At 35.6% G+C, this 14017-nt stretch overlaps 1 protein-coding gene across 23 annotated transcripts in view; it reads right to left on the minus strand.

Annotated features, from left to right (window-relative positions):
* Positions 1-14017, minus strand: part of ADGRL3 (adhesion G protein-coupled receptor L3) — an 873224-nt gene that overhangs the window by 129908 nt on the left and 729299 nt on the right. For all 23 annotated transcript variants that reach the window (XM_055297496.2, XM_055297489.2, XM_055297484.2 and 20 more), the window contains 2 exons: positions 5843-6026; positions 4821-4943 (listed from right to left, as the gene is read on the minus strand). In XM_055297496.2, coding sequence (XP_055153471.1) covers positions 4821-4943; positions 5843-6026 — 307 coding nt within the window. The remainder of the gene's footprint in view (positions 1-4820; positions 4944-5842; positions 6027-14017) is intronic.

The raw sequence follows: 14017 nt of genomic DNA on the forward strand, positions 1-14017 counted from the left end.
ATGCAAACTCTGATTAGTTTGTTCATTCTAAATTAGTTAGCACTAACGAGATAGAAAATTAAATCCATGTAGTATGTATTCACACAAAAAATCCAGCATTCATTTCAACCAAAGTACCAAGTCATTTATGAGGAGAGGAAATTCAAATTACGCTAAAACAACTACATACCAGTATTTTTAAAAATGAGCCTCAATCCCTATCTCACTCCATACTCAAAACTAAGTTTAAGATAGATCATACACCTAAACATATTAACCAGAATCATAAGGCTTCTAGAACAAAATACAGAATAATATCCTTGTAGTTTGAAGAAGGCAAAGATATCTTCAATAAGACCCCAAAACATTTATCATAAAATGGTGAACTAAACTTTATCAAAACCAAAAATCTATCAAAATACATCATTAAGAAAACAAACAAGGAAACTGAAATACATTTAAAAATAAGATTCATTAATATACAAAACATTTTTACCAACAAAAAATAAAACAATGGCATCTTAAAATGGCAAAAGATGTAAATACACACTTTAGAAAAATAAAGGAAAGGCCAATAGACACATGAAAAATGATCAGTATCATTAGTAATTAGAGAATGAAAAATAAGACTACATTGAGTTTCAATTTCACACCCACAAGAATCTCTAAAATTGAAAAGACTGACCACATTAATGTTGACAAGGATGTGGAAGAAATGGAACTCTCGTACACTTCTGGTGGTAGTGTAAAATATTTCAACCGTTTGGAAAAATGTTTGACAATTTCTTATAGAATTAAACCTACATCTACCTTTCCCAGATAAGTGAAAACACATATCCACCACAATATATGTGGATATATATCCTCATTCTTAATAGCCCAAACTGGAAACAAGTCAATTATTATTTATAGGAGAATAAATAAATTATGGCACATTATATAATAGAATATACTATGCATCAATAAAGAACAAACTATTGACACATGGAACATCATCAGTGAGTCTTAAAAATATTTTGCCAGGTTAATGAATTGAGACAGCAAATGGTATATACTGTATGATACCAGTTATATGAGGTCTAAAAACTGGCAAATTTTGGCCGGGCGTGGTGGCTCATGCCTGTAATCCCAGCACTTTGGGAGGCTGAGGCGGGCAGATCACGAGGTCAGGAATTCAAGACCAGCCTGACCAATATGGCAAAACCCTGTCTCTACTAAAAATACAAAAATTAGCCAGGCGTGGTGGCACATGTCTGTAATCCCAGCTACTCAGGAGGCTGAGGCAGGAGAATCACTTGAACCCAGGAAGTGGAGGTTGCAGTGAGCTGAGATTGTGCCATTGCATTCCAGCCTGGGTGACAGAGTGAGACTCCGTCTCAAAAAAAAAAAGGCAAATTTTGTCTACAGAAATAGTAATGAGAAGAAAGTTTTATTAGGTGAGGAGAGGAATAAGAAGACTGGTAAGAGCCATGGGAAAATTTTCTGGGTATAGAAGAGATTTATTTTCCTTCTTTTTGTGATATTATAAAAGTATGTACAACTGTCAGATTCTCAAGCTAAATGTATATTTTAGTGTATGTAAATTATTTCTCAATTGCAATGTTAAGGAAAACACACAAGAATTCATAATCTTTACCTGTCTTAAAACTCAACTGTCATGTTATTTTAAGGTCACTGTTTCCACAAAGTCACCAAGTCCTTCCACCTTATTTTTTCCTTTATGACAGTCTCTTAAATCTAATCCTCTATGAAGTGAATTGTCTTTTAACACACTTTTTAAAATTGTATTATTTCCTTTATTTTAAAAAGTCAAGCCCTATATCTTATTTCCGGCCCCAACTACTATGGTTACTAAGATGAGGAAGTCATAGTCCCTATCTCTGAATCTTAGAATCAAGTGGAAAAAAAGAAAATTGAGCCATGTGCAGAGACAGGAAAAAAAAAAAAAAAAAGGTCCTTTTTTTTGTTTGTTTGTTTTTGAGGAGGAGGGCTATTTAACATCTAACTCCCATGTTTGTGAAATTCCCTACTCTTCGGAATTTATAGACACAAAATGGACATATACTTGCTTTCCTAGCTTATTGAGAAGACGTTGCTCTGGGCACTTCCGCTAGATGCATCCAATCAGATGCAGAAGCCTCAGATATCAGATGAGGGGCTAGTGATACAAAGAAGCAGGAAGTGGTACAGCAATAGCAGCAGCAGCAGCGGCGGCACAGTTACTGCAACAGAGTTCACTTGTGGCAGCAGTGACATTTCACAGCAGTGATTCTGTGATGTGGTATAGGCTGCTGTCAGCCTCCTTGCTATAGTATATCTTCTGGGCTGATTCTCCAGCCTTCTCAGTGATTCTATGAGATATCCATTATCATTTCAGTAATCCAGCAAAGAGATTATGATGGGAGCTACATAATGGAAGAGAGCATTCTTATCTAATCTACAAGTGTTAATACAGTACTGAGCAAACCATAGTAATTCACTAAATACTTATCTGTTATAACACATAATTTAATTTTGTTCTTTCCCTCTAGATTTAGTATTGAAATGCTAATTTTTGAAAGGTGAAAATTAAGAACATCCATGCATTTTTCTTGTTGACATTAAAAACTTTAATTTTAATTGGTTTATAATTGGCTGACAATTCATGCCAATTTCCACTTCCGGAATAGTGTCATTTTGCCATCCCACTGTGAGTTACCAGCACACTTAGTCAGTGGCAATTCTCTGCTCCAAAATTAATGCTTAAATGTGACTTTAACAAACAAAAACAAAAACAGGCTGGGTGTGATGACTCATGCCTGCAATCCCAGCACTATGGGAGGCTGAGGTGGGAGGATCCCTTGAGGCCAGGAGTTCAAGACTAGCCTGGGAAACATAGAAGGACCTTCTTCTCTATTAAAACAAAACAAAACAAAACACACAAAAAAACTATACATTAATTTAGAAAATAAATGAACACATAACTTAATTTGACTAATATATTTCTATATGTCTTCAGATACACAGTTTTGTGTCTGAAGGTTCACACATTCATTATATACATAAGTAGTGAGTATATAGATGTATAGATGGACCAGGCACTGAACTACTAGGGTTACATCAGTGAACAAGATTAGACAAGGCCCCTGCTTTCATGGAACTTACTGCCTGGAGGGAGACACAGGCAATAAGCAGGCAGATTAAAAATAATATTATTTCTTATAATGGTAAGTGAATAAATGCTATGAAGAAACATTGGCATAATCATGGCTAATGGGGAAAGAGTGACTGGGAAAGAGGAGTCTACGTTAGAGGAGATATGGAAGACTCTCCCTATAGAGGTAGATTTATTCTAAAAAGTGAATGATAGAGAGGCTGCCATGCATAAAAAACGTAAAAATTGTATTCTAAGAAGAAAGGTTTAAAAAAATGCAAAAAAATAATAATAAAAACAAACAAACAAAATGCCCCAAACCTGATGCAGGAACATGCTTGGTGTGTTCAAGAAACAGAATCAAGATTACTCTGTCTGGATCACACAGGACATGCTGAAGACAAATGTGAGGTGTGGCAAATGAGGCAGGAAGGAAATGGACCAGGCAGCATGTGGCAGGTCTAGTTAAGTCATGAGATTTCACTCTAAGTGTAACTGGAAGTCAATTGGTCAGATGTATGTTTCGGAAGAACTCTTTGTCAACAGGATATACTGTTGGAGGGCAAAAGATTTAGGAAGCTAATGCTGGAATCTAATTTTGCTCTATTGAATCTTATTGCTGTCTCAAAAATTTTCTTAGTCAAATGAGTAACATAAAAATGATTTCTAAGTTTAGTCTTACAATATTTCTAACATTTAGAGACCATTTTATTCTGACGACAACAAATGTAAGTTGTTTTTCTTGATATTATTTATCAAAACTATTCACCCTGCAATATGAAATATTAGCTTTAAGTTGGTTGCTAGGAACTGAGGTCATCTTCCTATCACCTGGCAGATTAAACGATCTCCCTTTCTTGGCAAAAAAGAAATACATCTGTGTGTGTGTGTGTGTGTGTGTGTGTGTGTGTATGCATATATATATATGTACAAATATGGGAAAGAGGGGTCTACTTTAGAGGAGATGTATATATATACATATTTATATATATACACACACATCTATACATACATATATACACACACATACATATACATGCACATATATGTGTGTACGTTTAAACATTTTTTAATATTAGTGAAGTCTGGGACATACTTTATAGGATTATTTATTGAATTTTAATTATTTTCAATGTATTCAATTTAGTAGTAAGCTAAGCTGATTATATTTATAGTTCCATTTCCCAAAATCACCTCCTTACATTTAAATGTTTGTATGCTTTGCAAAGAAAAGCATAAAAACACTCTTAAAAAGAAGCTGAGTAACCAAAAAATATTTTTTTAATTACAAGTAAAATTTACATAAAAAATTTTACAAGTGAAAATTACATAAAATATTTTACAAGTGAAATCTGCAAACTCAGTGAGAGTTCCTCTTTTTGAGGAAAGATGTCAGATCCTCTGAATTTTTCTTGTCCATAATTTCCCTCATATTTAAGTTTCTGGCAACTGAAAAGTAATGAACAATTTCCAAATCTGACTGAGAATTTTGTAGAACAAATATCACTGTAATATTGATCGTGCTGTACAGTAGAAAGAGGGGAAGACAAGGAGGAAGACGAGGAGGAAGACGAGGAGAAAGAGAATAGGAAGAGGAAGAGGAAGAGGGGAAAAGCTCCTAAATAGTGGACCTAATATTCCAGGCCAAAAAGAAATGAATTGATGCAAGTTCAATTCCCTCAAGCTTAAAAAATAAACTCTAACCTACCATTTCGGCCGTTTTGCTTTAAAGTATTTGCAGACAGCTGGATAGTGCTTCCATGGCCCATGTTTTCTGGAAATTTTAGGTCTTCTAAGTTTCCTTCTGTGCTCAGTCTTGCAACTTCCAATTCTGTTAATATCAAAGAGATATCAGTGCTCATTGAGAAACATACCTAAGCTATAATAATTTCCTAAACCATTGCAGTATTTTTAAAATCAAAACACTGGAATTCTCGTTCTATTTGTCATGCTTTATGAAAATCTTTAAGAAAATATATTGTTAGTATTTTATCAAAATAATGCAAATAAAAGTTATTAAAATTATGTAAATAATACAAACATGTCAATAATAAAGCCTAAAATTTAAAATTCAATCCCAAATTCTAATACATTGTCATTGGTCTTAAGTTTCAAAATGTAATCTTTATTTTATAAATTAAATAAAAATCCTTTGATAATCTAGTGCTGTACTATCATATCAATATTGAACTATCTTTAAGCCCAATAAATTTGAAACAGCTTTTTCCTAACTTCTGAAATAAAACTGTCAGCTACTCCTAATCCACAATAAAAATAGATTGATATCCTTTATAAGCCAAATAACACGATTATCAACACTGTTTTATCATTTTCACTCAAATGACTTATTTCTTCATAATGTGAATTCAAAGATCCTCTCATTATAACTGAAATAACTCCTAATAGTCCTGTATTAAGAGGATGAAATTTTAATAGTATAATACATACATAAAAGTCCTTTAAAAAAACAAACCTCACCGTAAGTGATCTCAGGCCACTATGTTCAATATTGAACCTAATATTGAAATGTCCTAAGAAAGATAGCACACATGATTTTCTATCCTTTTAAGCCAATGACAAGTGATGCCCTCTTTATTTTAGAAAAAGAATGACTTTTCTCCATTGAAATAAAGCATCACTCATATCTAGGACACCAGAGATAACTTTTTTCTTTTCCCTCTTCTGATATACAAGAGTGTCTGGACCTTCTGAATAACAAAGGCCACTTACTAATATTGTCTGTGTTCTCCCTGACAATGTCAGTCTTCAAAAGGTTATCAGCCAGCACAAAGGCACTTTCCTCCACAGTATGAAGCAACATGGTGGCCGCACGCAGCTGATCGCTCGTAGTGAGGTCTCTCCATGCATTCAAAGCTTGTGGCTGAAGGAGGTTGTTAACTGTCTCGACCATTGCCTATAAGAGGATGAAAAGAATGACAGAGGTCTCTAGTGAACCCACATAGCTGTCAGAAATCCAGGTGTACATGTTGCCCAGCAAGCAAGGATCAGCAGTGTGCATGAGTTCAGTATTGTCCCAGCCTCCCCTGTGACATGCTGCAGCAGAAGCATTCATTATTTTGTTCTGTAAAACCCTAGCTGAGACTTTGCAAAGCAAGAGGAAAACCTGTTTTTGTTTTGAAGGACAACAAATAAAGCCATGCTTGCTTCTTAGAATCAATAGCACAAGCTTCAACAAGACTATGATCACATAATTAAATTATTTGGCTGGGGAACTGTTGAAAAAAAATTAAACCAAGAGTTTTACCACATGACTCAGAGAAAATAATTTTTTTCTGTACGTTACCATAAAACTGGATGCTGAACACAACAGAGATTAAAAGGATGACCATAAATGTGATAATCCAAGAATTTGTTGCCTATAGGTTGATGACTCACATAGCAAACCTATTTGTGTTTAGCAAGGTAGTAAAATGTCAGAATGGGGAAAATATCAAAGCATACATACTCCCAGGGGCTTTGGATATGTTATGTATAAAGAGAAATCTCCTTCATGCTGTTTACTACTAGGGAGGGGAATAAACAGTTGAACCTTACTACCTATGGTCCTCAGGTGTTTTATCTTTTAAAAAATCGGCAGTAGGTACACCCACACATAGATACAAAGCACTACAATTCTCATTGCTTCATCCAAAAGAATCATCTCTGTAGTTACAATTTATATATTTCCTGTGGTTTGCTTTATGCTGTAGGTTACAAAGAAAAACAGTTCTCCCAATAAGGTCTTGGGTTTCATTCAAACATAGAGAATTGCAAAACAGAAAAATACAATACCTGCAGCTTGAAAGTGATCATCCCGGAACCCAATTCATTACAAAATATGCATCTAATCCAGAAATAAAGTTGAATAAACAGCCAACACAGGCACAGTTAACAGGCAGCACATAAGTGTTTTAAAACAGGACTCACGTTATTGACACACTGGCCGAGGGGCTGGGAGAGACTAGAGGAATAGCCTCCACGATGCAGTGTTTTCTCCTGGCTGCTGTTTTCACAGTAACCAAGTAACAACTGTTACAAATTCAGCTTCATAATGAAACACCTTGGCTGCCAATTAACACCAGCTTCAAAAACTAATTTGCCTTTTGATAAAAGTTGTTTTTTCTTGATATTTTCCCAGCTATTCCAAGTTTTGGCCAAAAATCAACATCACTGTACTTTTAAGTAAAATAATCCTACCCACAACTTGCATGCTTTCGATTATTTTTTAAAAGAGAAACAACACAAACAAATCGAAAAAGTCTCTCACGAGTTTAAACACTAGACGTTTTCTTTTTTTTTTTTTTTTTTTTTTGAGACGGAGTCTCGGCTCACTGCAAGCTCCGCCTTCCGGGTTCACACCATTCTCCTGCCTCAGCCTCCTGAGTAGCTGGGACTACAGGCACCTGCCACCACGCCCGGCTAATTTTCTGTATTTTTAGTAGAGACGGGGTTTCACCGTGTTAGCCAGGATGGTCTCGATCTCCTGACCTTGTGATCCACCCGCCTCGGCCTCCCAAAGTGCTGGGATTACAGGCTTGAGCCACCGCACCCGGCCTGGACGTTTTCATATAGTGTGCTTAGCTCCATCGTTTGTTCTTCGTGTAAAGCATGACCTAGTAGCCAGACAAAAGTACTTCTGGATCACAACAAAATGATCTGCTTTCCAGGAAGTTCTCTATAAGGGCAATGCCAACAGGATATGCCAGAAAAAGAGGTGCCAGATAGGAAACCAAAAAAAATAAAAATAAAAATAAAACTTCACATATTTTCTGAAGCCAAACAGAGAATACAGCCCTCTTCAGTGTAAAGAAGTATTCTTTCAGGGATTAGATGACACTGTGAATTCATTAAAAATGCTCTGAAAATCCCACATGCAACAGAAATTATGCCTGTTCCTTATGGAGCAGCCATTTTAGCTGCTGATAATCTTAATAATTAGTTAATAATCTTATAACAATTAATTAAAATCTTACCTAAGGGGAAATTTTATTGGAGATAATATATTTCTGTTCTGTCCTTCGTTGTTTTTATTTTCATAATTTAAAAAATACAAGATGAGAAAAAAGGAAAAAGAAACAACTACGGTCAACTCCGAGGATGTTCTAGGAAAGAACGTATTCCAAGAGTAAATCAGGAAAAAACAGAAAGTCTGAATAGACCTACAGCTAACACGGAGATTGAGTCAGTGATCAGAGCCTCCCAACAAAGAAAAGCTCAGGATCAGATGCTTCACTGGTGAACTCTACTCAATTTTTCTACACTTAAAGAAGAATTAACACCAGTCCTTCTCAAACTCCAAAAAAAAATAAGAGGAGGGGACACTTCCAAACACCTTTTTATGAGGCTGGCATTACTTTGACACCAAAGCCAGACTTAGACACCACGAGAAAACTGCAGGCCATATCCTGATGAATACAGATGCAAAAATTCTCAACAAAACGCTAGCAAACTAAATCCAACAGCACTTAAGAAAAAAATTATAAACCATGATCAAGTGCAATTTATCCCTGGATACAGGGAGAGTTCAACATAAAAAAATCAATGAATGTGATACACCACATTAACAGAATAAAGGATATCACATGATTGTCTTAATAGATGCATAAAAAGTGTTTGACAAAAGTCAGCACCTTTCATGATAAAAACTCAACAAACCAGCAAACCAAGGAACAGAAGGAAGTTACTTCAACATGATAAATGCCATGTATAACATGGCCTTAGATAACACCATACTCAACAATGAAACACCAATTTAACATTTATTTAATGTGCTCAAAAACGCACTTGTTCACAATTGCTTCAGTATAACTGCAAGGAAATGTTTACATAAGGATTGAGAGACAGTATTGTGTAAAATCATAGTGTGGGATTTGGAACCACATCCCCGAATTGTACCTGCACAGTGCCTCTTACTTGTGTGACATTGGGCAAGTTACTTAACTTCTCTATACTCCAACTGCAAATTTGGTATGATAATATAATCATCTCAGAAAGTTGCTGGCTTATAACAAGTGCTCAAGTTGCAACCTTGTTTTTACTTTTGCTTGATATCACAGTACAGTGCAGGAAGAAGGGACTTCTTCACTTAGAAAGCACATTTCATATCTGATAATTGCTAAATAGCCACATTGAATTGAGATCTGGAAGGAATAAGTCTTCGGTAATGCAATCTTCATAATTTGGTCTCTTACACAACTACAGAAGCCTATACTACCTGAAGCTTTGAGGAATTGAACAGTTAAGGCAACATGTGTATTAAATAGTTCATAATGAGTTTTTTAGAGACTTAAATAACGTGACCCCTTTTCTGCTAGTGAGAGCACAATTAAGTCCATCTTAGAAACTTTATAATCATAAACGATTTAAACTTTCTAAAGCTCGCTGACGTGTCCCTTTACTAGCTAAATGAAGGTTAATTAAATAGCTACAACTCCTCAATGAATACCTATATTTAGATTTCCTTATACATTTATGTGTTGTGTATTTTATTCATGAACTATGACATCTCGTCACAAAATAATTTTTTTCTCAAACTAGTTATTTGCATTATTTTCATAAGCTCAACATAAGACTCATTATATTTCAATTTGAGAGTAGGTAGGGGTGAGTATTATCCTTTTCATCATACAGTATACTCACTAAAGTCTCCGTGACTTTTAACTGTTTCTAAAAATCGAATAAAAATGGGAAAGAGCCAAAAGTCATTTTGATTCACACCAAGATTATGGACATACCATATCCCACTACATACACATTTGCATTATTTTTTAATGCAACATTATTAGGACCCTTATCATTAAATTCAGACCTTAGGCAAATTCAGTTGACAAATATTACTCATAGCATATAATTGTGATATATTCGTTAAGGATGTTATATACTTTATAATTACACTTTCTACATTTCAAAATACAGAGTTTATTTGTTATAACTACTGCAAAAACCTTTGGGAAAAACTGCTATATATTTTTGCAATGACAACTTTTGTCATTATTCCAAGAGGATGTATTTGTGAAATAGCCTAAGATTTCTCAGGAAGAATACACAAAATAATCAATGATGAGAAACACATGAGTGGCACCTCCTACCCAGGTGAGCGGTAAATATCAAACTACGAAACTAAGCAGAATCATCTGGGGGAACTTAGTTACCCTAGCTCTTCCTCCATTTGAAAAACATAAAAGTAAATACCCCAATAGAAGGAATGCCTTATGGAAAGATGTATAACTTTACCACCATGGCATTTTTGTTTTTTTGTTTTTTTTGAGACAGAGTCTCGCTCTGTCACCCAGTGGCGAGATCTCGGCTCACTGCAAGCTCCGCCTCCCGGGTTCATGCCATTCTCCTGCCTCAGCCTCCCGAGTAGCTGGGACTACAGGCGCCCATCACCACACCCGGCTAATTTTTTGTATTTTTTAGTACAGACGGGGTTTCACCCTGTTAGCCAGGATGGTCTCGATCTCCTGACCACGTGATCCACCTGTCTCGGACCTCCCAAAATGCTGAGATTACAGGCGTGAGCCACCACGTCTGGCCTTGCAGACAAGTCTTTAAATCACTAGCTCATTCAGGTTTTAGCTCAAATATCATCTGCTCCAAGAGGTCTTCCATTATTAGCAAAACTGGGGGGCGGGGAGGGGAATCCCCCCATCCTTAAATCTATTACCTGTTTTCTTTGTATCATGTCATTATCTAAAGATGTCTCATATATTTGTTTACCTGCACAACTATCTTAAACCTCCCATTGGACAGACGGCAAGCTTTATGAAGGAGGAGATTCTGTCTCATTTAGAAGAGCCAAAAGCGGTGTTTCCTAACTCTTGGCTGAGGGATTTGCCACGCAGGATAACTCATATGTAAGTCAGTTTTCTCTATTTTCATATCATCCAAAATAAAAATCTCTGAAGTTATTAGTTTGATGAGTATAAGAGCAAAGAATAACTAGAAATGATAAAACTTATTAACTAGCCAATACTTTCTTGAATTAGTCTCACTTCAGAGAATCAATACCGAAGTGGGCTATTAGTCCATTTGGGCTGCTAGAACAAAATACCTTAGACTGGACAATTTTATAAACCACGGAAATTTATTGCTCACAGTTCTGGAAGCTGGGAAGCTCAAGATCAAGGCACCTGCAGATTAATTGTCTGGTGAGGTCTCACTCTCTGCATCCTCACATGGTACAAGGAAGTAACAAATTATCTTGGGCCTCCTTTGTAAGGGCACTAGTACCATTCATACATGAAGGCTTTGTTCTCATGGTCTAATCACCCCACCAGAAGCCCCACCTCCCAACACCACTATACCGGGGAGTAAGTTTCAGCACATGAATTATGGGGAGACATAAGCAGTCAGACCACAGAAGCCTCCCATTTCAGTATTTATTTATCTTTAACAGAATTTTCCATATTTGTTCTGATTTTCTCACCAGACTATCATGTCCTCAGAGAAGAGATCACATTCATTTGTGTTTTCCCAGAGTAAATTTTAGGGCCGTGATACATTTTGGGTATTCATTAATATTTATCACACAAAGGTAAGTTACTTTTATTATCAAATTATTAATGCCATTATATATAGGCAATAGGAAAACTGAAAGCATCCTTTTTTATTTCTTTAATTTTTGCTCTGTCTCCCCAAAGACTTCTTTTTTTTTTTTTTTTTTTTTTTTTTTTTTGAGACGGAGTCTCGCTCTGTCGCCCAGGCTGGAGTGCAGTGGCGCAATCTTGGCTCACTGCAAGCTCCGCCTCCCGGGTTCACGCCATTCTCCTGCCTCAGCCTCTCCGAGTAGCTGGGACTACAGGCGCCCGCCACCACGCCCGGCTAATTTTTTTGTATTTTTAGTAGAGACGGGGTTTCACCGTGGTCTCGATCTCCTGACCTCGTGATCCGCCCGCCTCGGCCTCCCAAAGTGCTGGGATTACAAGCGTGAGCCACCGCGCCCGGCCCCCAAAGACTTCTGAGAGAATAACGTGTTCAGATATCACCGTGATTTGGGAGGGAGGCAGGGTAAATGAGAGGAAGTTAAGATGACAGAGCTCAGAAGAAGAAAATCTGAACCACAGGTTATTGTAGTGCATACAGGACACTATGAATAAGAAATATATATCTTATAAAAAGTTTTCCATAATGTTTCCAAAGGTAATTTCCAATGTAATTTAACAAGATTGCATTAAATATGTATTATGTGCAAAGAACTAGGTAAGGCACTGTTGAATGAGGTTAGAGAAGAAAAACATAGAGTTTGCCTTCAATTTACCTATGCTCCAGCACAAAACAGATCTAGAAACCCACAGCATACAGTGCAAAAGTAATAGATTCTTGCTGAGGAGGACCATAAAAACATCCCAGAAAATGTTTATTTTTGAGTTAGATGCTAAAGGATGAATACATTTTCTTTGACTCTGAAGAGAAAATCCAAAGCTAAAGTACATAGTGAGCAAGTTGATTATGGTAAAAGAAAAAAAGCAAATTGGTATTAGGCAGCCCATTTGAAAGTTGGGAACAATTATTTCATAGTAATAGATACATTTATACTAATGAATTGCTTAAACTCTTTTGAAAAACGGCCTAGTAATAAACATTATATTTTAACTCTACTTCCACTTTTTAAATACGTTTTCCTGAATGCATCATTTCCTTATCAATATATGCCATAATCATGCTGAATAATGCTGTTTTATATTTTTTATTATATTATATATACAGTTACATTTAAATATTTTTCTTCATATCTAAATATCAGGATATATTAAGGAAGAAAAATAAGTTTTCAGGTCTCTGCTCCCATTTGTTGCTTTCTGAATATATACACTGTAGATAGATAGATAGATGAAAATAGTATCCATTGATTTATAATTTGAAATAATAAAAACAAAATTTTCTTTAATTCTTTGACTTCTTGATATAAAGTTTATCAGTTGAAAATAAAGTAAAATGAAGCAAAAGTTTAAAATCATTACTGAATAGGACACATTGTACTGCAGTCTGCATTTAGATATTGATTCAAATCAAAATATAAAGGTCAAGTGTTAGAAGTGTCGTCAAAACAGTTTATAACTTGCAGGTTTTTTATTACAAGTCAAGTCGAGTGACTGATATTTACACATCTGATCAATAAACCTAAGGTGCTTTTTATAACCACTGTCATTTAATATTATTAAGTATATAAAAACTACTAATCTCTGAGCTACCTTTTATATTACAGTGAAGTGCTGGCATTTTCAAGTCTTAATTAAAATTAGATCGTATAACACAAGTGACCTTAATATAGTAATAGGGATCTTTAAGAGTAAAACAAGGTGAAACTAAAATTTCGTAGAACAGACTGTGTCTTTAAGAGACCTCTTATTGTTTTTTTTTTTAAAAAAAAAAGCATTGTTTTTTTGCAAACTGTATTTGATTGTATCACTTTTTAATTCTACTTTAGAATGAAATGACCAAATGCTGGCAAATAAATCTCTATCATGTTACAGGAATTAAATGGATCTACAGACCTGACTTCAACTCCTTGCTAACCTAATATTCATTCAACAATATTAATTGAGCATCTTCAATGTGGCAGTGAACTGGGATGCAGCAAGAAAGACAGATGTTCTCCCTTCCCTCAAGGTAATGGCAATATAGTGAGTCCAGGCAATTAAACAAGTAATTAAAATCCAACACGGCAAGCATTATAATGATGGAAACATAGGGTTCAAGCTCTGTATTGGAAAAGCTCCATGAAGTAGGAGAATTCCAAGATGAAACTCAACGCTGAACAAAGAGGCAAAGGGCACAGCGTGTACTTACAGGCACAGAGGTGAAAGAGAATAGGCACTGCAAAGAAACTGAAAACAAATTCCTTATGGTAGAGCAAAGAGTATAAGGAGTTTAGTGGCAAGATTGATAAGTGAAGGACAGATT

Source organism: Symphalangus syndactylus, chromosome 10 (assembly GCF_028878055.3).
Source record: "Symphalangus syndactylus isolate Jambi chromosome 10, NHGRI_mSymSyn1-v2.1_pri, whole genome shotgun sequence".
Lineage (NCBI taxonomy): Eukaryota > Metazoa > Chordata > Mammalia > Primates > Hylobatidae > Symphalangus > Symphalangus syndactylus.